The sequence below is a fragment of the Syngnathus leptorhynchus genome, chromosome 1, assembly GCF_054491065.1.
Source record: "Syngnathus leptorhynchus isolate UIUO chromosome 1, UIUO_Slep, whole genome shotgun sequence".
Taxonomy (NCBI): Eukaryota; Metazoa; Chordata; class Actinopteri; order Syngnathiformes; family Syngnathidae; genus Syngnathus; species Syngnathus leptorhynchus.
In genome coordinates this window covers 403235-430364 of record NC_141195.1, presented here as the reverse complement: position 1 = coordinate 430364, position 27130 = coordinate 403235, and the positions used below count along the sequence as shown (strand labels likewise).

At 42.5% G+C, this 27130-nt stretch overlaps 1 protein-coding gene across 3 annotated transcripts in view; it reads left to right on the top strand.

The window, feature by feature from the left end:
- The window catches only part of LOC147061357 (sodium channel protein type 8 subunit alpha-like), a 120148-nt gene that overhangs the window by 18438 nt on the left and 74580 nt on the right, over positions 1–27130 (top strand). For all 3 annotated transcript variants that reach the window (XM_085922571.1, XM_085922577.1, XM_085922563.1), the window contains exons 3-6: positions 9317–9435; positions 10929–11018; positions 11166–11294; positions 25074–25165. In XM_085922571.1, the coding sequence (XP_085778697.1) occupies positions 9317–9435; positions 10929–11018; positions 11166–11294; positions 25074–25165 (430 nt within the window). The remainder of the gene's footprint in view (positions 1–9316; positions 9436–10928; positions 11019–11165; positions 11295–25073; positions 25166–27130) is intronic.

Here is a 27130-nt window from a genome sequence, read left to right as displayed (position 1 = left end):
GTATAGAATAGAGAATAGGCATATATAAGGTGGACAGTGTAGAATGTCATTTTGTTCGCTGGGGCAAGATTGGAGTTTTTGGTGAGTTGCTTTGTATCTAGGGCAGTGGTTCTTAACCTTGTTGGAGTTACCAAGTCGCTCCTGAGATTTAAAAAATGAAAACAAACATTCATTCATTCATTCATTTTCTGAACCGCTTTGTCCCCACGGGGGTCGCGGAGGTGCTGGAGCCTATCCCAGCCGTCATCGGGCAGCAGGCGGGGGACACCCTGAACTGGTTGCCAGCCAATTGCAGGGCACACAGAATCGAACAACCTTCCGCACTCGCACTCACACCTAGGGGCAATTTGGAGTGTTCAATCGGCCTACCAAGCATGTTTTTGGGATGTGGGAGGAAACCGGCCTGCCGGGAGAAATACCTAATTTTCCTGGTTGAAAAAATAAAACAGACTCCTCTGTAACCTGTTGGGTAGGCATTGCAACCAATCAGAGCATGGAAAATTATGGTTTTACTTTTAGCCTTTACAAAGGCCAAGAGTGCTTAAGTGTCGTAGAGTGCATGTGTGATTAGTCAGCACTTATGGCAATGAAGGCTCGGGGGCAGATTCCACTGACATGGCAGGACATAGAACAGGGGTGTCAAATTCATTTTTTTCGCGGGCCACATTGTAGTCATAACTTTTTTCGGAGGGCCATTATGTCTGTCAACACAAATAAATGTATGAGCCCCTCATATCTAATACAGTAATAGCTTCAAAACAAACTGACAAATAACTCGTTTTCAAATCAGACGAGTAAAAACTGGTCAAATATTTTTTTAAAAAGGTATTAAAAGTGAAGACGATTTGCAATTCTAGTAATGACACAAATTTGATGCACAATTTGTCTTCGCGGGCCACATAGAATGATGTGGCGGGCCGTATCTGGCCCCCAGGCCTTGAGTTTGACATAGGTGACATAGAAGCTGAAATCTGATTGGACCAATAACAATAGAAATCTAGCATACACTATTGGAAGCTGGGTAACCAACCAAATGCCTACAAAATGAGGATAATAGACAATGATAATGATAAATGACTACAATTTCAATCAACTTTTAAATAGGTCAGTTCTTTTGATCGTACTTCAGCCTCGACTAGTTGCGAGCAAATCAGAAGGCCCACAGAATGCTATATTCACAGAATTTCCCAAAATAAAAACACTCTTTTAATTGAACAAATACAGAAATTTAGTTTTCCATGATATTCAAATGTATTTTAAGACACTTGAGGGATCATAGGAATGGAAACGCTCCTGCGCAAAGAATATTTACTTTCTGAATAATGGTGTTTGTGCATGGTCCCAACAAAATTAATAAACCAACAAATAAATAACCTCTGCATCCATTGCAGCCTGGTCATCCTGGAAGATGGACCCTTCCATCTGTGGTCTCTTCACAAGGTTTCTCATTTCCCCTAGTTGGAGTTTTTAGTTCTTCCTTGCCCTCCTGGGAGTTTAAGATCAGGGGATGTTTTAGAATGTTTGTCATTTTTCACACGTCCTGAGTGTTGTTAGTCACCTAAATGTTGAACAGAGGCGGTGATATACCGAAGTTTGGCACGCTCACCCATGGCGAATAAAAATTCTTGAATCATGAATCTAGTTGTACATTCTGGTAATTCAAAGACCTCAAAGCTCTTTATAGGAGAGTGGGTGATGAGGGCTCATTGAATATTCACCATGAGCCGTCCGAATGTAACTGATGAGATGACGCAGCCGCCTCTTTTTGTTACTCCCATCGCCTCCCTTACGTCTTGTGGCTAACTGGCTGCCTTTGCCACGGTCTTCCTTGGCCTATTGCTGCCTCTGCCGCCTGCCTGCTTGCTTCACTCACTCGCCCTGTTATGAAATTTTCATCAGCTTTGCAGCACTTAAGTCATGCTTTACAGAGTGGGGGAAAGACTTGATACATACATGGCCCATAAAAACAGCTAAACCTGGTACGGGCAAAATAAGTGGTATATTGTGAATTGTCAATTTTTAAAAGGGAAAAAGCTGACGGCTTTCTCCCGTTCAATGGAGACAACAACACTGCTTCCAGTGGATGAAACCACGTGAATATCTGAGACTGCCTGTGTGTGTGTGCGTGTGTGTACGTGTGAAAACGACGTGATGGTTCTGTCAAAAATAAATACAGATCGAAATTACGTTTCCCACCATCCCACGGTGACTAGACACATTACACAATACATACAAGCAAATAGCACAGAGTAATAACGAATAGATAAGAGCGATGAATGAGTAATAAGCAAATAACCTAAATAAATAAATAAATAAATAAATAGATACTTATGATGTATTAGTGATAGTTTTATAGATAACATGCAAACATTATGAATGTATTTATGGATTGGAAAAACAGAATACGTTTGTGCATCTGAAAATGTGAAAATTTAAGTGTGAATACAAAACACAAGTATGAATTGCGGATGTAGTATTTGTGGGAATAATTTTGACACAAATCTCTCTCTATAAGGTTGAGTTGAGAAGCAGACGGATATGGAGTTGGGTGCAGAGTTCGGGGGGTGGGGGAGAGAAAGAAACAGACGGACGGACGGACGGACAAACTGACAGACAGACAGACAGAGAGACAGACAGACAGACACAGACAGAGTAAATACAATAGAGGAATTGAAGAAGAGATAAGGATGTGTAGAACATTTATTGCATCAGCGATAAGAATGCCATGGTAGCAGAATTAAAGGTGGCCATTATTGGCTTTACCTCTGCAACCATTTGCTCAAAGGCGAATGTGAAAATGGACAAACGAATTTAGTAGCAGTGTTATTGCCTGCGGCACGGAAAGCAGATGCCAATATGTGCGGTGATATGGAAGTGAAGCAGAACAAATCAGACCGTACGTGTAAAAAAAATTGGCTGCATCAAATTTGCTTACATGATCAAGATTTGTCACACAAGAACAACACACTTGCACATGCTAGGTGCATATTACAAAAATCATTCACAGTTGGCTGAAACTGAAGTACATTTGGGAAGTTAAGTTTATGATGGACTTGTAATTAGGGAGAGGAAGATGTTATTGGCATGATCTAAATGTCAGTCAAATGCATATCAACAATGGTCACGTGACCACTCTGAAGCAACTTGGCTGCTCTATATTCAGACATGACAGAACACACTCGCTGTGTTTTGTTTGTAGCATATCCCAGTAAAATATATTGGCGTTATCATCTCACATTATGGTTTCATGCACAAATTTTTGAATTTAATAGTAAAAAATAATAGTCAAATAGTCAAAATATGACCAAAATTTGAGAGAACAGCACAAATTTTGCTTTTGTGTGTATTTTAATGCATGAGAAAATCCAAATGATATCTTGTGAGAAGGTGGTGCTCTAAACTAGTGTTTCCCAACCACTGTGTTGCGACACTCTGGTGTGCCGTGAAAAATGTTCAGATGAGCTGTGGGAAATTGTCCAGTGTATATTACTGTTTATACATATAAATGTAAAGTACCGTAATTTTTGGACTATAAATCCCTTGGAGTATAAGTCACACCAGCCATAAAATACACAATAACGTGAAAAAAAACATATGTAAGTCGCTCCGGAGTATAAGTCGCACGTTTGGGCCAAATTCATTCGTCAAAATCCAACGCCAAGAACAGACATGAATGAGCAACAACAGGCTAAACGATAGGTATGCTAACGTGACATATACACAAACGAGGAGCTGAGAACGGGCCTGACATAACATTCAGAGTTATTCAAATAAGTATTACATAAATAACACGTTTATCAAACCATCTGTGTCACTCCAATTCATCAAATCCATCGATCGTCCTTTATGTAAACAATGTCGCGTATGCGCCGCATATGCTCACGTCGGACCTGTTTTAAGTTGCATTTCTAATTATTCCACCGACCCATATAATGATATATAAAGTATATTTCAAACAACTATCCTATAACAACAATATTATTAAAACATCTCTGTCACTCCTTAAATCCATCGATCAAATTCCTCGTACCAACAAAGTACCAGGAAAGACGCGGGTTTGGTAAACGGCTCTTTATTTAACAAAACAAGAATTCAACGAGCCAACAACTACTGAACTGTAACGATAAAACCATATACAAGTTGCTACACGAAATAAAATATATCAAATAACTATAACATAAATAAGTTTTTCAAACCTTGTGTCACTCCAAATCATTAAATCCTTCAAATGTGGGGCCCTTCATCATCTTCGTCATCCCGCGATCAAATCCTTTGTACTTTATGTAAACAACCGCCGTGCGGCACCGGTGACGTCACTTGCAGTTCAAATGACAGTAATCCCTTACTGCATCGCGGTGCATTTATCGCGGTTTCACTACATCGCGGATTTTTGAATTTTGAAAATTTGTGAAAAAAATCACATATAAGTCGCTCCTGAGTAGATAGATAGATAGGTAGGTAGGTAGGTGGATAGATGGATAGATGGATAGATAGATAGATAGATAGATAGATAGATAGATAGATAGATAGATAGATAGATAGATAGATAGATAGATATCCAAAATTTCGGACAATAGGTCGCGTTTTTTGTCATAGTTTGGGTGGGGAGACGACTTATACTCAGGAGCGACTTATATATGGTTTATATTTGATACGCGGCATTGTTTACATAAAGCACGATCGATGGATTTAATGAATTGGAGTGACAAAGATGGTTTGATAAACGTGTTATTTATGTAATTCTTACTTGAATAACTCTGAATGTTATGTCAGGCCCGTTCTCAGCCGTTTGTGTATATGTCACGTTAGCATCCCGTATCATTTAGCCTGTTGTTGCTGGTTCATGTCTGTTTTTGGTGTTGGATTTTGACAAATAGATTTGCCCCAAAAGCGCGACTTATACTCCAGTGCGACTTATATGTTGTTGTTTTTTCACTTTATTGTGCATTTTATGGCTGGTGCGATTTATACTCTGGAGCGGCTTATAGTCTGAAAATTCCGGTACTCCTTCATAAATGTAATTAGTCACGAGGGAAAGTTAATTACTTGAAAATAAAACATTCAATGATGTAAAAGAATTCTGTCTTTTGAGCAGTTGTCAATACAGTTGCATAAAGTAGAACAGCACAGACAGGTACTTCATTTTACTTAATATTTATTGAACAACAATGTAAAATAAGCATAAAATAAATAATTGTTACATTTGTTTGCCCCTTTCCATGCGCTCACCACCTATAGGAGGGGCCAAAGGGGTCGGGTGCAAAGTGAGCTTGGCGGTCCGACCCCCAGCTGCAGAGGCTGGCTCTAGGGAAGCTGGTGTGTGAGGCAGAAAAGTTCCGACTAGACATCGTCGAACTTGCCTCCACATATAGTTTGGGCTCTGGTACAAGCCCTCTCGAGAGGGGCCGGACTCTCTTCCACTCTGGAGTTGCCCACAGTGAGAGGCGTCGAGCAGGTGTTGGCATACTTATTGCCACCCAGCTGGGCGCCTCCACATTGGGGTTCACCCCGGTGAGCGAGAGGGTAGCCTCCCTCCGCCTTCGGGTGGGGGGGGGGGGGGGGGGGGGGTTGTTCCTGACTGTTGTTTGTGTCTATGCACCGAACGGCAGCTCAGAGTACCCACCCTTTTTGGAGTCCCTGGAGGAAGTGCTGGAGAGCGCTGCTTCTGGGGACTCCATCGTTCTACTGGGTGACTTCAATGCTCACGTGGCCAATGACAGTGAGACCTGGAAGGGCGTGATTGGGAGGAACGGCCTCCCCGATCTGAACCCAAGCAGTATTCTATTGTTGGACTTCTGTGCTCGACACTGATTTTCTATAATGAACACCATGTTCAAGAATAAGGGTGTCCATGTGTGCACTTGGCACCAGGACACCCTAGGCCGCAGTTCAATCGATTTTGTAGTCGTGTCATCTATTTGCGGCCGCATGTTTTGGATGAAGAGAGGGGCGGAGTTGTCAACTGATCACCACCTGGTGGTGGGTTGGCTCCGATGGTGGGGGAAGATGCTGGTCCGACCTGGCAGGGTCTGCTGGGAACGTCTGGCAGAATCTCCTGTCAGGAAGAGCTTCAACTCCCACCTCTGGCAGGGCTTTTCCTACGTCCCGGGGGAGGCGGGGGACATTGAGTCCGAGTGGACCATGTTCCGCGCCTCCATTGTTGAGGCAGCCGACCGGAGCTGTGGCCGTAAGGTTGTTGGTGCCTGTTGTGGCGGCAATCCCCGAACCCGCTGGTGGACACCGGCGGTAAGGGATGCCGTCAAGCTGAAGAAGGAGAAGAAGTCCTATAGGGCCGTTTTGGCCTGCGGGATTCCGGAGGCAGCTGACAGGTACCGGATGGCCAAGCGGAACGCGGCTTCGCTGGTTGCTGAGGCAAAAACCCGGGCGTGGGAGGAGTTTGGCGAGGCCATGGAGAATGACTTCCGGACGGCTTCGAGGAAATTCTGGTCCACCATCCGGCGTCTCAGGAAGGGGAAGCAGTGCACAGTCAACACTGTTTACAGTGGAGATAGTGTTCTGCTGACCTCGACTCGGGACGTCGTGAGTCAGTGGGGAGAATACTTCGAAGACCTCCTCAATTCCACCAGCACGCTTTCCATTGTGGAAGCAGGTCCTGGAGGCTCTGAGGCAGACTCTCCTATCTATGGGGTTCGAAGTCACTGAGGTAGTTAAAAAACCCCTCGGTGGCAGGGCCCCAGGGGTGGATGAGATCCGCCCGGAGTTCTTAAAGGCTCTGGATGTTGTGGGGCTGTCATGGCTGACACGCCTCTACAGCATTGCGTGGACGTCGGAGACGGTGCCTCTGGATTGGCAGACTGGGGTGGTGGTTCCCTTCTTTAAGAAGGGGGACTGGAGGGTGTGTTCCAATTACAGGGGAGTCACACCCCTCAGCCTCCCTAGTAAGGTCTATTCAGGGGTGCTGGAGAGGAGAATCCATCGGGAGGTCGAGCTTTGGATTCAGGAGCAGTGTAGCTTTCGTCCTGGCCGTGGAACAGTGGACCAGCTCTACACCCTCGGCAGGATCCTCGAGGGTGCATGGGAGTTCGCCCAACCAGTCCACATGTGTTTTGTGGACTTGGAGAAGGCGTTCGACCGTGTCCCTCAGGAGGTTCTGTGGAGGGTGCTTCGGGAGTACGGGGTGCCGAGCTAACTGATAAGGGCGGTTCGGTCCCTGTATCACCGATGCCAGAGTTTGGTCCGCATTTCCGGCAGTAAGTCGGATTCGTTCCCAGTGAGGGGTGGACTCCGCCAAAGCTGCCCTTTGTCACCGATTCTGTTCATAATTTTTATGGACAGAATTTCTAGGCGCACCTGAGGCGTTGAGGGGGTCCGGTTTGGGGACCTCAGCATCTCGTCACCCCTTTTTGCAGATGACGTGGTGCTGTTGGCGTCTTCAGGCCATGATCTCCAGCTCACACTGGAGCGGTTCGCAGCCGAGTGTGAACCGGTCGGGATGAGGGTCAGCACTTCCAAATCCGAGTCCATGGTCCTCCGTCGGAAAAGGGTGGAATGCCCTCTCCGGATCGGGGAGGAGATCCTGCCCCAAGTGGAGGAGTTCAAGTATCTTGGGGTCTTCTTAATGAGTGAGGGCAGGATGTTGTGCAAGATCGACAGGCGGATCGGTGCAGCGTCGGCAGTAATGCGGACTCTACCGGTCCGTCGTGGTGAAGAGAGAGCTCGAGAACGAGATCCAGGATACAAGCGGCTGTAATGAGTTTGCTCCGCAGGGTGTTCGGGCTCTCCTTTAGAGATAGGGTGAGAAGCTCGGTCATCCGGGAGAGACTCGAAGTAGACCCGCTGCTCCTCCACATTGAGAGGGGCCAGATGAGGTGGCTCGGGCATCTCATCAGGATGCCTCCTGGATGCCTCCCTGGGGAGGTGTTCCGGGCATGTCCCACCGGTAGGAGACCCCAGGGACGACCCAGGACGCGCTGGAGAGACTATGTCTCTCAGCCGGCCTGGGAACACCTTGGGATCCCCCGGGATGAGCTCGATGAAGTGGCTGGGCAGAGGGAAGTCTGGGAGTCCCTCCTAAAGCTGCTGCCCCCGCGACCCGACCCCAGATAAGCGGAAGAAGATGGATGGATTTATGGATGCATGGATGGATGATAAGGTTTTAGGTCAGGCACGTGGCAGAGGGGGTTGTTAATCACTTTCAGCTGCATTGGTGTTGATGGAATTAACAACAGGTACACTAGAGGGGCAACAACGAGATGGTCCCCAAAACAGGACCTGTGATTGACGTGAAAGGGTCTGGAGAAGCCAAGGAGAGCGCTATGCTGCCTGCAACATCATTCAGCATGACCGGTTCGGTGGTGGGTCAGTGATGGTCTGGGGAGGCATTTCCATGGAGGGACGAACAGACCTCTACAGGCTAGAGAACGGCAGTCTGACTGCCATTAGGTATCGGGATGAAATCCTTGCACCCATGGTCAGACCCTACGCTGTTGCAGTAGGTCCTGGGTTCCTCCTGATCTACGACATTCCCGGCCTCATGTGGCAAGAGTATGCAGACAGTATCGGGAGGATGAAGGAATTGACACAATTGAATGGCCCTCACGATCACCTGATCTAAACCCGATAGAACACCTTTGGGACATAATGTTTCGGTCCTTCAGACGCCGCCAGGTTGCTCGTTAGACTTTGCAGGAGCTCACTGATGCCCTTCGACAGATCTGGGAGGACATCCCACAAGACACCATCCGTCGTCTCATTAGGAGCATGCCGCAACGTTATCAAGCATGCATTACAAGCATGTGGGGGCTACACAAGATATTGAAAAAAGTTTTGAATAGCAGAAATTGAATTTTGGCAAAATGGACGAGCCTGCCACATCATTTTTTCACTTTGACTTTTGGGGTGTATATATACTGAGCCCTATGTAGGCTGAAAACTTTTATTTCCATCAAAACATGTGGCATCCTTTTGTTCCTGAGACAGTAAACTGTCCATATCAGTATAGATATCCAACTTTTTTTTTTCTCACCATTGAAATCTGATGTTTTCAGTGTTAATTTTTTTTAGCAGTGTATAGATAGATAGATAGATAGATAGATAGATAGATAGATAGATAGATAGATATGACTGTTTATGTGGCACTTTTGTCAACGTTGTTTGCCGTAACAACAAATTTTAATATGGAACCCGGTGTAACACAGTTTTTTGGTGTTGTGTGTCCCTCGAGATTTTTCCCGATGAAAAGGTGTACGGTGGATAAAAAAAGATTTGGAAACACAGCTTTTTGTACCTGCTCTTCAAACTAAATGTACTGTTTACTCATACATATTTTTTTCTCCCTCTGTTCTTCTCTCCACAGACATTTATAGTGCTAAATAGAGGGAAGACAGTCTTCCGTTTCAGTGCCACACCTGCCTTGTACTTCATAAGTCCTTTCAATCCGGTTAGGCAAATAGCTATTAAAATTTTGATACATTCATATCCTTTTCACGTGCTGTCTTAAATGCAAAGGCTTGCCTGATTGTGTGTTTTATTTATGATGATTTGTCCTATGTGGTAATGGATGTTGAGGAACAGACAGTAAGACGCTCATGTGAAGAGGACTGAATAATGGACAGCTTTAGGGGTCATCTTCCAGTAGGGACATGCAAGTCATTTTGCCGACTTCAGGTTGATCTGCGTTTTTACCGTATTGCAGAGTTTATAGTAATCATGTGAGAGACTAACATCCATTGCAATTACTAGCATCAGTTGACATGACAGGTCCCTAAATTTCCAAGTCTGTTTCTCACATTTTTGACATTATTACAGATTTTTAAAATTTCAAGTCAAAGTCAAAGACTGCTTTATTGTCAATTTCTTCATATGTTAAGGCACACAAAGAGATCGAAATTACGTTTCCCACCGTCCCACGGTGACTAGACAGTACACTCACAATCAAATAGCAGAAAGAGTAAAAACGAACAGACAAGAGCAACGAATAAGTAATAAGCAAATAACCCAAATAAATAAACAATAAATAAATAAATACATAAATAAATAAATAAATAAATAGACAAATAAGAGCAGCAAAATGGAGCAAGCGCGCTAATAGCAGACAGCCAGATCATAGCGGAAAAGAACAGGACGTCATGTAGTAGAGGGTGGAGGGGGGAGGGAATTCAGGATCCGGACAGCTTGGAGTACGAAGCTGTCTCTGAGTCTGGTGGTGCGGGAGCGCAGGCATCTGTACCTCTTCCTAGAGGGCAGAAGTACAAACAAAGAGTGAGCGGGGTGACTCACATCACACACAATCGCGGCCACTTTGTGGGTGAGACGGGAGGCATAAACTTCCTTCAGGGAGGGGAGTGGAGCCCCGATGATTATACTCGCAGTGTTCACTATGCGCAGCAGGACCTTCATGTTGTACTCAGAGCAGCCACCACCCCACACAGCGATACAACTGGAGAGGACGCTCTCAATGGTGCCACGGTAGAATGTGGTCATGACCGCGGGAGGATCACTTGCTCGCCTGAGTTTCCGCAGAAAGTACAGGCGGCGCTGAGCTTTCTTCGCCAGCAACGCAGCGTTGGTGGTCCAGGAGAGGTCCTCACTGATGTGCACACATTAAGAGACTTAGGGATGGGGAGTGACAAGAATTTAGGATCTGCCTCTAGACCTTTCTACAGGTTTTACATTTCATGATCAATCTACTGGTAATACATGTAAAGATAAAATTGGATGAGAGAATTTTCATATCCTACATGAAACTTGAAACAATTATCACGACTTGAAGTTTTATTGGCCATCCATTAATCAGGACAGCTAATCAATATATGATTTTGAATGTTTTTTGTGTTGGGATTAGTTAGGGAATAAGCCTTTGAATGACTCAACAAAATATAAATAATAACACAATGATAAGGTTTGAAGTTTTATGTTTGAAAATGCTTCCTTCAATTGTTGTTTTTACCCCTTAACCTACTGCTCACTCTTTTCAGCATGATCATTATGTGTACTATTTTGACCAACTGTATATTCATGACCTTCAGTGATCCTCCTGAGTGGTCAAAACAAGTAGAGTAAGTACAGCTTTCATTATTCTCTCTTAAAATGGTAATATTCCAAATTATGCCTCTAGTGTAGTGCTACTGTATACTTTACAAGTTGCATCTTAGCTACACTGTTGTTATTTGATGATTATTGATGCCAATACCCTTGTGTTTCAGGTACACATTCACAGGAATTTATACATTTGAGTCTCTTGTAAAAATCACGGCACGAGGATTCTGTATAGATGGCTTTACATTCCTTCGAGACCCATGGAACTGGCTGGACTTTATGGTCATCTCCATGGCGTAAGTATTTCCCTACTCTAGGAGATTGTATAATATTTTGATTGAAAGAACCCTACATGATGCAATCCGTGGTGTTGAGAAGTGTGGATGTAAAACGTACGGTGGTAGTTTGAAGTTGGATAAGAATTCCTGCCAAGATACAGTCATATGCAAAAGTTTGGGCACCCCTGATCATTTTCATGATTTTCCTTTCTAAATCATTGATTATTCGGAATAGCCAATTCAGTTAATTCAGTCATATAGCAGACAAACAGTGATATTTGAGGAGTGAAATGAAGTTTACAGAAAGTGTGCAATCATTACTTGAACAAAAGTAGGCACCAGTTAAATAAATAAACAAACAAACAGATAGACAATATAAACATTGGCCATGACAAAAACGATAACAATAGAAAGAAAAAGAATAGATCTGATTCGATTAAACACATAGGATAGTAATAATATTAATTACGAATTAAGTAGATCAAATAAATAAACAATAAACAGTATGACTGTAAACGCGTCCCTAACCTCCGCGACGAATTAAAAATAATCTCATGGCATGGGGAAGAAATTAACCCCTCAGCCTTTCCATGGAGCAAGACGGTGTCAACAGCCTGTCACTGAAGCTACTCCTCTGCCCAGTGACGGTGCTGTACAGTGGGTGGGCGGGGTTGTCTGTGATGGACAGCAGCCTGGCCAACACCTGATGGTCTGCTACAAACACCAGATCGGGTAGCTCCGTGCCCACAACAGAACCTGCCTTCCTCACTAGTTTGTCCAGGCGGGAGGCATCCCTCTTCTTGACGCTGACCCTCAGCACGCCACCGCAAAGAAGAGGGCGCTCGCCACAACAGAACGATAAAACATCCGCAGAATCACATTGCGACATTGTTCTTTCTTGCACAAAGTGTCCACACAGACCAGTCGAGTTTGTCGTCCAGCAACGCTACAAGATATTTACAGGTCTGCACACAGTCTCCATTGATAGTCACTGGCCTAGGACGAGGTCTGGGCTTCCTGAAATCCACCACCATTTCCCTGGACTTGGCGGTGTTTAGGTGCAGGTGGTTGGAGTCCCACCAACTAGCGAAGCGGCGGACCAGGCTTCTGTACACCTCCTCCTCCCTCCTTCCATCCCTAATACAGCCAACAATTGCAGTGTCATCCGCAAACATCTGCACATGGCAGAATTCAAAGATGTACTGGAAGTGATTTTTGTTTTCTATTTTCACACTAAAGTTCCTTTTGACCGCAATTATGTTGTCAACTGCTATTTGAATATAGCCTCACTTCCTTAATCACCACAGTCTCTGAGCAAAGTCCGCCCCTCATGAATGAAAGTTTAAGACCAGGGGACGGCTGAGAATATTGTCATTTTATTGTCATTTGTCATTTTCACATGTCCTGAGTGTTGTTAGTCACCTAAATGTTGAACAGAGACTGTGATGTAACGAATGCAAATTCCTTGTTTGGCACGCTCAAACATGGCGAATAAATTCTTCTTGAATCTTGAATGTGCACAAGCAGAATCTGCCATTATGGACAATTCATAATGACTGATTTCTATAATTATTCAGAGAGATTGTAAGATACAATCGTCATATTTATGAAGGAAATATGAAAACCTTCACCATACATGCTTGCGGAGCGTAAAATCTGATGTACTTTTTGTCACCAGCGTGCCAGAGACATGCAATAGAACACTCCTGAATGCCTGTTGAGGTGTAGGGCAGGTTACCTGTTGGATCTAAATATCATCAGACTACATCACATGCTAGAACAAAGAGGAGAAGACAACCAGGATGAGTTTACTCGCGAGGAGAACAATAGAGAAAGGAAGCTCAGTTGCAATCTCCACCAATCCTGAGTTCCTCCTCCACGTGCTCTTCTTTTTAATGTTTTGGTTGCCCTGGTTACAGAGGCGTTGCTACACTAAAGGGAGGGGAGATAGTGGTTGTAGCAACGCTGATTAGCTAAGGAATGTAGTGTAGTGTGACTTAGCACTTGTCGGCCCTCGACCCCCGCATTGGGACTGCAGAGTCTGCTCTCTTCCCTCAACCAGTTGTCCTCTCCATGGGTGGCCGACTCCTCCTCGACTGTGATCAGATAACTTGAAGCACGTTGAATGCCGCTCACCTGTGGAACAATGCAACTAAACCCTTGCTAAGTTTATCTTCTTAGGAAACTAACACAACACATAATAATAATAATATCTAGCCCTACTTAAACATTTCAACACATATTAAGTAAATGTAAGGTAACTGGTATACAGTTCCTTAAACGAACATTGAGTAAATATGGGATAACTTTAAGGTGACTACTTCAAACTGTATATAACCAGTTTCGATCATCTACAATCTATGAATCAAAGCTCCAGTTAACTAAAATGAATGAAGTCCCTAAACAAAGAACATCTTGCCTATACAAAGAAGACCTGCTCATTGTCATTGAAGACTTCTTACAAAACAAACACAAAAGTACCAGAAGGACAGGAAGGAACCATAAAGCTGACGGGGATCAAAAGACTTTTTTTGAACTAAATAGGAAACCCTTAGTTCAAAGAAGAGTAGTAAACCCGTGAAAGATAAGGCCCCCTGGTCTGGCAGGCCAAGGTTTTCCCGAGATTACTCCAACATTACCAAATTCACAAACACGCGAAACTAAACTTGCCTCGGTACAAAAATGAAGATACTCCCACACAGGGAGTATTCTCAAACATCCCCTTTGCCTTAGTTTTTTCTGTCTCAGGATTTGTTCAGTCTCTCTTTGTTATGCTTTTGTTTGCTAATCAGCATGCCTATTTGATGGCAAGGGAGGGATTTTTATTTCGTGATTTTTTTTCAGAGGTGGCTATTTTACTTTTTTATTTTCACAGATCATTTGCCTAATGTACAGTGGTACCTCTACTTACAAACACCTAAAATTACGAACTTTGTGATTTTTTTTTTTTTTTTTTGCATTTACCGTATTTTCCAGACCAAAAGGCGTACTGGATTATAAGGCGCACCTTCAATGAACGGCCCATTTTAAAACGTTGTCCATATATAAGGCGCACCGGATTACAAGGCGCATAAAAGCTATACTGCAACAAACTGCGGTTGACTAGGGTTGCGGTATGCATCCACTAGCCAATAACCAATGAGCCCTCTGTAAACAATCGCGTTACTCAAACGATCCTATAAAATGATCAGAACTGATTAAAGTTCGATATAACACCTTGGTCCTGCTTACCCATGTTTCCCTTCCATATCGATCCGTAAATTTACTCAAAACATTAACAGAGCAGCCTATTTTGACATGAAATAGCCTCGTGCGTATAGCAGCTATAGCTATAGCAACATCCACCCACAAACTCCCATGAGCCTCAGCAAAGTGTAAACAATCACGTTTCTCAAACGACAACTTATTAAATGATCGGAATGGACTAAAGTTTGATCTAACACCTTGGTACTGCTTACCTATGTTTCCCTTCCATATCGATCCATAAATGTACTCGAAACATTAACAGAGCAGCCTATTTTGACATGAAATAGCCTCGTGCGTATAACAGCTATCACTATAGCAACAGCCACCCGCAAACTCCCAAGAGCCTCAGCAAAGTGTAAACAATCAGGTTTCTAAAACGACGGGTTATAAAATGATCGGAACGGACTAAAGTTTGATCTGTTCGAGCTGTTGCAGTAGGTCCTGGGTTCCTCCTGATCCACGACATTGCTCGGCCTCATGTGGCGGTATCTGGAGGATGAAGGAATTGACACAATTGAATGGCCCTTACAATCACCTGATCTAAACCCGATAGAACACCTCTGGGACAAAATGTTTCGGTCCATCAGACGCCGCCAGGATGCTCCTCAGACTTTACAGGAACTCTCTGATGCCCTTAGATAGATCTGGGAGGACATCCCACAAGACACCATCCGTCGTCTCATTAGGAGCATGCCGCGACATTGTCAAGCATGCATACAAGCACGTGGGGGCCACACAAGATTTTGAAAAGAATTTTGACTTGCAGAAATTGAATTTAGGCAAAATGGACCAGCCTGCCACATCATTTTTTCACTCTGATTTTTGGGGTGTCTACATACTGATCCCTCTGTCGGCTGAAAACTTTGATTTCCATCAAAAGATATAGCATCCTTTAGTTCCTGAGACATTAAAAACTGTCCATATCAGTATAGATATCCAACAATTCTTTTTCACCATTGAAATCTGAGGTGTTTTCAAAGTGTTCCTTTAATTTTTTGGAGCAGTGTATACATATATTCAAGAATTTTTATTGGCCATGTTTGAGCATGCCAAACAAAGAATTTGACTTTGGTACATCTCAGCCTCTGTTCAACATTTAGGTGACTAACAACACTCAAGACAGGTGCGAAAATTGAAAAAATATTCTCAAACATCCCCTGATCTTAAACTCCCAGGAGGGCAAGGAAAAACTCAAAACTCCTACTAGGGAAAATGAGAAACCTTGAGAAGAGACCACAAGATGGGAGGATCCCTCTTCCAGGATGACCAGGCTGCAATGGATGCAGAGTGGACACATTGTACACATAATATAGACAATTCAAAATAAAGCTTCGAGAGCAAGATGCTATTGCACAGCAATGTCTCTGAGACTCTAAGAGTGGTCTGAGTTCATCACAGCGACAGCCTGGGGGAAGAAGCTGTCTCTGTGTCTGCTTGTTTTGGCGCACAGTACTCTGTAGCGCCGTACGGAGGGGAGTAGTTCGAACAGACTGCAACCTGGGTGAGAAGGGTCTGTAGCAATATTCATTGCACGTTTCCTGGTCCTGGACAGGAACAAGTACTGGATAGATGGGAGGTTGATTCCTATTATCTTTTCTGCAGTCCTGATTGTCCGTTGCAGTCTGTGCTTGTCCTGTTTGGTGGCTGGTCCAAACCAGACAGTGATGGAGGTGCACAGGATAGACTGGATGGTGGCAGTGTAGAAGGTCTTCAGCAGCTCCTGTAGCAGGTTGAACTTCCTGAGCTGTCTCAGAAAGTACAGCCTCTGCTGGGCCTTCTTCCAGACGGAGTCTATGTGGCTAGTCCATTTCATTTGGAGAGAATAGTATTACTGCGGCTAGTGAGGGGTGAAAGTGGTGAAGGGTCTCGTCTGAAGTCCACTGTCCTCTCCACGGTCTTGAGCGGGTTCAGCTCCAGGTGGTTTTAGCCGCACCAGTGGACCAGCCGCTCCACCTCCTCTCTGTACGCAGTCTCATCACCATCAGTCCGATGAGAGTGGTGTCGTCTGCATACTTCAGGAGCTTCACAGAAGAGTCGCCTGAGGAGCAATCGTTAGTGTAGAGAGAGAAGAGCAATTGGGAGAGGATGCACCCCTGAGCGGGCGCCAGTATTGGTGGTCTGGGTGTCGGAAGTGATGGTCCCCAGCCTGACACGCTGCCTCCTGTTGGTCAGGAAGCTGGTGATCCACTGACAGGTGGAGGCAGGCACCACAAGATGGATTAGCTTCTGTTGGAGGATGTCAGGAGTGATGGTGTTGAACGCCGAGCTGAAGTCCACAAACAGGATCCTGGTGTACGTTCCTGGGGTGTCCAGGTGGTGCAGGATGTAATGCAGTTCCATGTTGACCGCTTCATCCACCAACCTGTTTGCCCGGTATGCAAACTGCAGGGGGTCGTGCAGGGGGCCCGTGATGTCGTTCAGGTGATTCAACACTAACCTCTCGAAAGATTTCATGACCACAGATGTCAGGGCGACAGGTCTATAGTCATTCAGACCTGTGATGGCGGGCTTCTTGGCCACCGGTACGACCGTGAAGCTCTTGAAACACTAGGGCACTTCACACAGCTCCGGGGAACGGTTGAAGATCCGTGCAAAGGTGGGTGCCAGTTGCTCAGCACAGACTTTCAAGCAGGAAGGGCACACGCCGTCTGGGCCCGGTGCCCTCCTGAACTTTTGTCTCCGGAACATCTGACAAACCTCCTCCTCATGGATCTGGAGTGCGGGCATGGCTTCTGTAAGAGAGAGAGTAGGTGATAACTGTTGGAGATGTTCTGACTCTAACTTATTTTGCAAGAACCACACGGGAGACAGTATGCCCTTTGAACACTTGCAGGTGGAGAGTTTGTTCGTTACTGTAGGTACAGCAATGCTCGAACAAAATCTGCCGTTGGATTCATGCAAGAGAGTATTTATTGAAAGAAGAAGGGTGGGGGTGAGAGTGGCCAAGGTGGGGGTGACATCTGGCATGTTTGGTGGTCACCTCAGCAACTGGTCAATCAGTGCAGAGGGTCCCAGTTTATTGTTTTACGAGGTCGTGGAAATAAAACCTAGTGGAGCATTTTAGATGACTATCTAAACAAGGGTGTTTCCACACCATTTGGAAAGTTTCAACAACTGAATGGTTAAACTTTTCAGGGTCAAGGAAAGGTAAAAGGTTCAAACAAAGTTCATCATTCTAGTCTACATCCCAACATAATCATACGATCAAGATAGTTTGTAAACCCTAACAGTAACGATGATGGAGCTGTGGACAGATCAATTGTGGGGGGAGGTGTGTATGTTGATTATGCTACAGGAGGTCCTGTTGTGTGGGTGGATCGTTCAAACCTGCAGTAAAACCTGTTTAGCTGGTTTTCAAGCCTTGGGTTCACCACAGGATAGGGGGTTGGTTTCTTGAAGCCCGTGATGCTCTGCAGACCTTTCCACACTGTTGAGGGATCAGGATTGGCAGAGAGGTGTCTCTCCAGGCTCTCCCCGTAACACCTTGGCTTTCCTGACCTCTCGGTTCAGTGTTTTATATATATATATATATATATATATATATATATATATATATATATATATATATATATATATATATATATATATATATACATACACATATATATATATACATATATACACATATATATATACATATATACACATATATATATACATATATATATACATATATATATACATACATACATACATACATACATACATACATACATACATACATACATACATACATACATACATACATACATACAGCTCAGTGGCCTAGTAGAAGAGTGTCCTCCCTGAGACTGGAAGGTTGTGGGTTCAAACCCCGGCCGGGTCATACCAAAGACTATAAAAATGGAACCCATTCCCTCCCTGCTTGGCACTCAGCATTAAGGGTAGGAATTGGGGGGTTAGATCACCAAATGATTCCTGAGCGCGGCACCGCTGCTGCTCACTGCTCCCCTCTCCCCCAGGGAATGGATCAAAATCACATGGGGGTGGGTTAAATGCAGAGGACAAATTTCACCACACCCAGATGTGTGTGTGACGATGATCATTAGGACTTTACACACACACACACACACACACACACACACACACACACACACACACACACACACACACACACACACACACACACACACACACACACACACACACAGACACACACGATTTAATTGTGGGTAAAATATGTGCTTGAGTAGCCTGCAGGTCAACACTAGTTGTTGAGAGAGGTTGAAAGCCAACATTTGTTGATGTAGTTCATGTAAATTCATAGGAAGCATCTTATATAGGGTGGGACGGTGGATCACTGGTTAGCACCTCACATTGTAGAGGTGGTGAGTTTTGTTCCGCCTGGAGCATTTTAAAAACACGCGTTTTAGGCCAGTTGAGCCCGTAAGTGTGTGTGAATGGTTGTTCATCTAAGTTTGCCCTGTTATTGACTTGATGGATAGATGGACGGATGGATGGCCCTTCGCGGATTTAGTTGGATTTGGTCCACAATTTGGGAAGCGCGCTATCCGTGCCTCACGGCAAATTAGATTTACACAGGTTGGTTGAGTTCACTCACAATTCTTGTTAAGAAAGCTCTGTTTTCAAGAAAGCACAGTACAGCGCTGGGCCTTTCGTGCGACCATGCCCAAGAGCAGAAAGTCTCCATTCAGAAAAAGGCAACGTTCAAGGTTCTTTGGTCAGCTTATATTTAGTTGCACATGTCGGTGTGGGGTGAGTTTAATTCCATGGGAGTTGAGCTGGTTCGGTGAGAGCTGGTTCTGTAGGGTTGGGTGCAGATTATGGGCGATTCGATGTGTGTGTGTGGGCTGTTGTTTTCTTTTTCGTCTTTCGGCCTTGGCGATCATCTTTGGCCAGGTTAGGGCCATATCAGATCATGTCATTACTATATATAAAAATGTCTAGTTATGTCTCCTTTATTGGTTTGGTGTGTAGGTCTAATTATATGCTTGAAATGTTTCTTTTATTGATTTAATATGTGAATATACTTGTCTGCTTATGTACTTTATACAATGAAGTTTGAGCATATCTGTTTTTGTAGCTAGGTAGGACTTTTTGTATTTCGACCCCATTCCTTCAGCCTCTTATATCTTATGCTTCCAGCATCAGAATTAGATACTATGGCTAAGTGCTCCTAATTGTGACTTTTGTTCAGCTCTATTGAGTTTTGCTCTGGAATAAATGACTGAAAGAGTAAAAGGAAAAGGAACACTAGTGTTGGGGAAATTACTTCCAAAATGTAATTACAGTAATCCCTCCTACTTCGCGGGGGTTACGTTCCAGACCCACCCGCGAAATGGGAATTTCCGCGAAATAGAAACTAGATTTTTTTTAGCTATTCTTGAAAGATATTCTATTTTTATCGCTGACATCAACCAGCTCGCTGCTAGGGGACTTTCATATCAATGGACTGTGCGCTCCGCATTCATGCCTTAGCGACGAGACTAACAGTGTATTGCTATGTCCAGATGAAGGCCACCGCCGGTGGAGAGTGTTATATCTTTACTATTTTCCAGGTTCTGATGTAGCAAGCATGGTTCGGACAACGACGTGATGGATACTGCTTTATTCCTTTCATCACAGTCAGTTCACTGGCCGTACATCACAACACTGAACGTCCCCGAAGCTCCCCCTCCCACATCCGGGGTTTTCCCACTACGGAACATGAGTTAGTCCAAAATATACAACATCTAAATATACAACAGAGAGAACGCCCTGAAGTCACATGTGACGATAAAGTATACTGTACTGACTCTTTAATTTATTCATTTCAAAACAAGAAAACGACTTTTAAACATAAGCTATCATTATTAAAGGAAAATGAAGAAACTCAAGTGGCCGCGAAACCTCGTGAAATGATGAAATTTCTGCGATAAAATCATTAATTTATTTTTGAAAACCCGCGATACAGCGAAGCCGCGATAGTTGAAGCCGCGAAGTAGGAGGGATGACTGTATTTACAATTTCTAGTTACCTTTCCAAAAGGTAATTAGTGTGAAGGCGAAGGCCTTCACACTATTGTTATTCTACTTTTATATTCCTCCCACTTTTTTGACACCTAACTACTCCCACATACTTTAACCGATTCACCCCATTCCAACTTTCACACGTTCCAAAAATTCACGGCATGATTGCTACCATTTTATTTGTTCATAACATTTACCGTTTTTGCATAATTAGCAAATTTGTGCCTTAAAATCCCCCATTCATCTTTATGGCACATTCAACACGAGCCATGTTCCCGAGTGAGTTCGAATCTGACATCTGACAACTTTTATCATGATTTCTTTCCTTTACTCATTTTTTATTCATTCATTTATTTATTCATTTAATTTTAATTTAAAAACATCATTTTAATTATTTATTTCAGTCAACATCATCAGCAATTTACCATATGTATTTCTCGTTTAATAGCATCATTCCACCGCATCAACACTAATTATTTATTTTTTATTCATTCATTTATTTATTCATTTAATTTTAATTTAAAAATAGCATTTTAATAATTTATTTCATTCAACATCATCATCATAATTTACCATTTTTATTTTTAATCATTTTATTCCTCAGGATTTGGCATTATTCCACCGCTTCAATAGTAAGTCACTATTTAGCTCAGTAAGTAGAGAATCGCACATTCAACACTTGTCATTTTGCCGAGTGGGTTTGAATCTCACTTGGCCGTTATTTTTTATTCATTCATTTTTTATTCATTCAATTTTAACACATCATTTTAATAATTATTTTATTCAACATCATAATTTACCATTTTTATTTCCCATTTAATAGCATCATTCCACGTACTACTGGCATCATTAGCGTCTTTGTAAGTGACATGGAGGACGAACAGTTTGGAGGATTTAATGATTTGGAGTGACACAGAAGGTTTGAAAAACTATTATGGCTTTTACACACACCCGGTCCTTCTCGACGGGAGGTCTCTTTCACCTCCGTGGATGGAAGTTGGGGGCCGGCGCTCGGCCGGGTGGCTGACCGGGGTCGGTGGATGGGGCTCGGACATGGCTTTTACGCACGCCCGCTCCTATTCTATGGAGTTCTCTTCCACTTCCGTGGCTGGAAGTTCAGTAGTTGTTGGCTCGTTGAACTCGTGTTTTGTTAAATAAAGAGCCGTTTACCAAACCCACGTCTTTCCTGGTACTTTGTTAACGCTACAATATAGTTATATACTGGATCTCTGCAGCGCACACGCGGTGTTGTTGACATACAGAACGAGGAATTTGATCGATGGATTTAATGATTTGGAGTGACACAGATGGTTTGATAATATTGTTGTAATATGACAGTTATTTGAAATATACTTTATATATCGTTATATGGGTCTGTGGAAAAATTAGAAATGCAACTTACAATGGGTCTGACGTCATTTAGGCATTGTTTACATAAAGCACGATCGATGGATTTAATGAATTGGAGTGACACAGATGGTTTGATTAACGTGTTATTTATGTAATTCTTACTTGAATAACTCTGAATGTTACGTCAGGCCCGTTCTAATGAATGAATTGGATGAATGAATTCGTTTAATGAATTGGACACAGATGGTTTGATAAATGTGTTATTTATGTAATTTTTACTTGAATAACTCTGAATGTTACGTCAGGCCCGTTCTCAGCTCCTCGTTTGTGTATATGTCACGTTAGCATACCGTATCGTTTAGCCTGTTGTTGCTGGTTCATGTCTGTTTTTGGTGTTGGATTTTGACAAATAAATTTGCCCCAAAAGTGCGACTTATACTCCGGTGCGACTTATATGTTTTTTTTTCACTTTATTGTGCATTTTATGGCTGGTGCGACTGATACTCCGGAGCGACTTATAGTCCGAAAATTCCGGTACTCCTTCATAAATGTAATTAGTCACAAGGGAAAGTTAATTACTTGAAAATAAAACATTCAATGATGTAAAATAATTCTTTCTTTTGAGCAGTTGTCAATACAGTTGTATAAAGTAGAACAGCACAGACACGTACTTCATTTTACTTTATATTTATTGAACAACAATGTAAAATAAGCATAAAATAAATAATTGTCACACAACTTCTGGACAATTGTTCAGCCGGACGATCACGCTGTATACTTTTCCATTTTTTCACGGCAAAAAAAATGACAGCACGGAGTGGCCGACAATTCGCTGTATCAGGGATTGTAACCGATGGTCCGTGGCCCTTTAGTAGTTCGTGGTGGTATTGCAGGTGGTCAGCAAAATTGGATATGGTAAATATTCGTAACATTTTTAATGATAAAATTGATTCTATATTTAGACTTGATTTATTTTTCAGCACATTTTGTGAATAATTTACCGTTCCAAATTATGTAAAATGTTCGTGAGATTCCCAAAATAATACAGATTTGCATACAGATGCAAATAAATAGCCTGTAGAGGTCTATCCTCCTTTGGTGTAAAATAAAATAATATTCCGCCAAAGTTGCTTCTTGGTAATAATGATGGTCTCCTGGACAAAACCAGTTGAAAGCTACTGCGCTATATAGTAATGTAAACAATGTTGCGTCTTCGTACAGTCCAACAGCTGTAAAACGAGCAAATAAAAAAGTAAAACATACCGGGTATGCCCAATTCCTCACTCAAAGTCCCCTAGCTTGCTCCCATTTTGTTTTATCCCGGTATAGGTAAAAATAAGTATGTATTGTACAGTGAGGGATGAGCATGGACGATGATCATGGTTTTGTTTTTGGCTCACCATTGCGCAGAATGTCATGTGACACATTCCTTGAAGCTGATTGGCTGGCTTGAGGCGTAGCGAGTCAAGTTAGTCCGTAGAGAGGTAGAAGTGTTTTAATGTGGCGCATCGACGCATCCCACGCAGCATACCGTATTGGCCCGAATATAAGACTCTAGGTGTGGTCTGATCGCGTTACTGATTATAAAACGACCCCCTCTTTTTCAAGATGCAAGTTTGAAGAAAGACTTTTTGAACACCAAATTAAATTTTTATAAGAAAATAATTACAATACATCTGAAACAAATGATCATAACAATATATTCGAGCGAAAAAGCATGTTATTTTGCCTCATTCAAATCGTGCAAAAACTGTCTATCACATCTTAATATCTGAACATTTAAACAAGTAAACTAAAGTGCAATCACATTCTTAAATGAATGGCTTCTGGTTTTTAAAATGTAAATAAACCTATTGTTTCTCCATTTTCATAACAGAAAATTATGAAATTCTTCTCTTATTTTCTTCTCTTTTCTTTCTTACCACTATTTTTTATTTTTCTTCTTTGTGCTACTGCTATTTTTATTTTTCTTCTTCATGACAGGGGTTCGCTTTGGCCTGGGGAGTTAAGTTCAGCATTCGTTTTAAAGATATCTGGCGCCATCTAGCGTTGTGAATGGGTATAATGTCTAGACCCCGAATGTAAGACAACCTCCACTTTTTCAGTCTTATTTCAATGCAAAAAACACCGTCTTATATTCGGGCCAATACGGTAAATCGGTACTACATTTCACAGATAGTAACTGTAGCTTCGTTATAACAATTAACATAGACATAGCATAACATTGACTTCTAACGGCGTTAGTCCCAACACCGAGGAACAGTGTTTAAAGCGATGTTCGCTTTTGCTGTCATCTGTATGTCTTAGCTTCAACCCTTCAAGGATATGCATCTAAAATTTCCTCATTTAAGAATTAGGTAATATCTCTTCAGAGTGGAAACATCTCTTTGAGGTGGATGTTAGCGAAAGGTCAATTGGAGGCAAGTCTGATGGTTGATTGTGCATTTCGTCCTCTTTCTGTATGAGCTTAGAATGGTGCCTTGACTTCCGAGTTTAATTTGTTTCATGACCATGCTCTTAACTGAAAATGCTGTATTTCAAATCATCTTTTCCCATTGAAATGAATGGGAATGCCGTTTATTCGCTCCTATCAATCAATCAATCAATAAATAATTAAATAAATAAATATTAACTTGAAAAATATAAACTTGAGGATGAGACGCAGAAGAAGATCATAGTTACTAAGAAGCGATGACACTCATTTTTCACACAGGGTTAATAATACATATGTATATGCCAGTGAGTATTGTTTTATGGTCTTTCTGCATGTATTCTTCCTGATTGTGTTCAAGATGTTCTTGTATTTTGAACAACTCGTAAGTGGAGCTGCAGCACTGCATTGCTGTTGATCCTGTCACCTGTACACTTTCCCTGTGCTCATGTGTGCACATGAAAATAACCCGCTGTTGTAACTGTGGTTTGATCCTGCAGGTATATAACAGAGTTTGTAAACCTAGGCAATGTCTCAGCTCTGCGCACATTCAGAGTGTTGAGGGCATTGAAAACAATTTCTGTCATTCCAGGTAAGACAGTTTTGGGCAGGGTGGGGGTGAATGGACGGGGTCAGTGTTAGGTGTGTGTGTCCTCCTTTCTTTCCCTTCCACTCTTTTCCTCCATGGACAGGGTCTGTGAGTGGCGTTGTTCTTCCTCCTGGTGCGCTGGTGTTGTGCTCTTGCCGTGTTTGTTTTTGGTCATCGTGTGTGTTCTGTGTGTGATCCTTCCCCTGTTCTAGATATATAACAGAGTTTGTGGACCTGGGCAATGTATCTGCGCTGAGAACGTTCAGAGTTCTCCGAGCATTGAAAACTATCTCGGTCATTCCAGGTGAGACTCCGTTTAAACACTAAGGCTGATCCTCCCACCCATTCTTTTCTACTCACTATGATTATGGTTATGATTTTCAAGCAGCAGCAAACCAATTGGACAGAGACATTTTATAGTTCTTTTTATTCTCCAAAATTATCAAAAATGGTACTAATACATTTTTGATAGGCTTTGCAGTCTCCTCTAGGGCCTTCCAATGTGTCTGCACTCTTTCCCTGCCCCAGTAACACTCTCATTATGAGGCTGGTTTTCACTGCAGCTGTGACCCAACTTCCGAGACCCCACCTCCACTCCTGCTCAATAAGCAGATGCCTTTTCTCCAACTCTTAACACGGTTGTAGCGTGCTTAGCTTTTTTTTCCCAACAATCAGTTAGTCTATCTGGATAATAATGACGGTGTCTCTCAAATTGACCCAAAAAAGGACAATTACAATAAGTCACTCAGTAATGTTGTTGCACATAAAAACTAAAAATGATCATCATCTACCCTCATAAGCCCAAATTCTTAATGTATGAAGACTGCCAAGCCTAGTTTGTCAACATATTTTATGCTGCATGATGCTTCTCAGTCACTTGCTTTTCTAATCTTAATCTATTGAGAGCTTGGCTGACAAAAGGCACTGACAGTTTAATTTTTCCTCCTTTTTGTTTAGTTTTTAGTTTCTTGATTGATTCCCCTCCCCCTGGTCTATGCAACCCAGAAAGAAAAATAATCAGTGCGCTCAGTTGTACAGGGTTGCAGATGCAATGCATGAACATTTTGATATTCATCAGTAACTCTGAGCCAAAATCTTATGACAGTCAATGGACGTTGTTGAGCAGATGTCATGCAACCCAGAAAGAAAAATAATCAGTGTGCTCAGTTGTACAGGGTTGCAGATGCAATGCATGAACATTTTGATATTCATCAGTAACTCTGAGCCAAAATCTTATGTCAGTCAATGGACATTGTTGAGCAGATGTCACGCAACCCAGAAAGAAAAATAATCAGTGCGCTTAGTTGTACTCAGTGCGCTTAGTTGTAGAGGGTTGCAGATGCCCTGAATGCATGAACAACATTTCGATATTCATCAGAAACTCTGAGCCAAAATCTCATTTCAGTCAATGGACGTTGTTGATCAGATATCATGCGTCCTCTGGACAGCCTCATTTATGCAAGACTGCTTTTGTTTTCTTCAATTTATATACCATAGGTTACATAGATATATATTAGTTGTCTGTAAAGTAAGTAAGTACAAGTAGGCCAGACTGAACAATGCAATTCATTTTTTTTAATCGTCTCATGAAGTAATACATTCGGGCAAATTGGATCCCTGTTGATTGTGTACATTAAGTGTACATTGTTTATGGTTGTTTATTGATTTTGATAAAAGATAGCATACGCAGAAAAAACCCACAATATCAAAGTGATACAATGTTGTGTGTTTGCTTTACTAAAGTAAGTATTTGGTCCCAAGGTTTAACTCATATACAGTAAGATTAGTACTTGTTGCAGAAACACATGTTGGCTAACATAGTAATGAGATTCTTGTAGTTGGTTCACCAAGTTTGCACATTAGGAATTTTAACTCTTGGTTTCTGCTTCAAAATTGCAAGGTGGCCTTTACTCCTTTTCTATTGGATTAAGTATTAGAGTCTGGGCCACTCTATGACACTATGCTCGTTAAATCAACTAATTCATTGCCCTGGCAATATGTCTCGGCTCATCAAAATTCTGGATCTCGATCTTGAGCTCGCTAAGGAAAGGATGATTTTATCCAAGATTTCACAGTTCATGGCTGCTTTCATTGGCCACTCAATGCAGTGAAGTTGTGTTCCTGTAAGCATAATGTTTCCACCTCTTTGATATTCATTTAGGTACATCAACCATTAAAACTGTTGATGTTTTTGTCCCAATTGTGTATGGATCAATTAGAATTAGTGAATCACTTAAGTCAGGAACCAATCTTAGTTGTTGAACTTTAA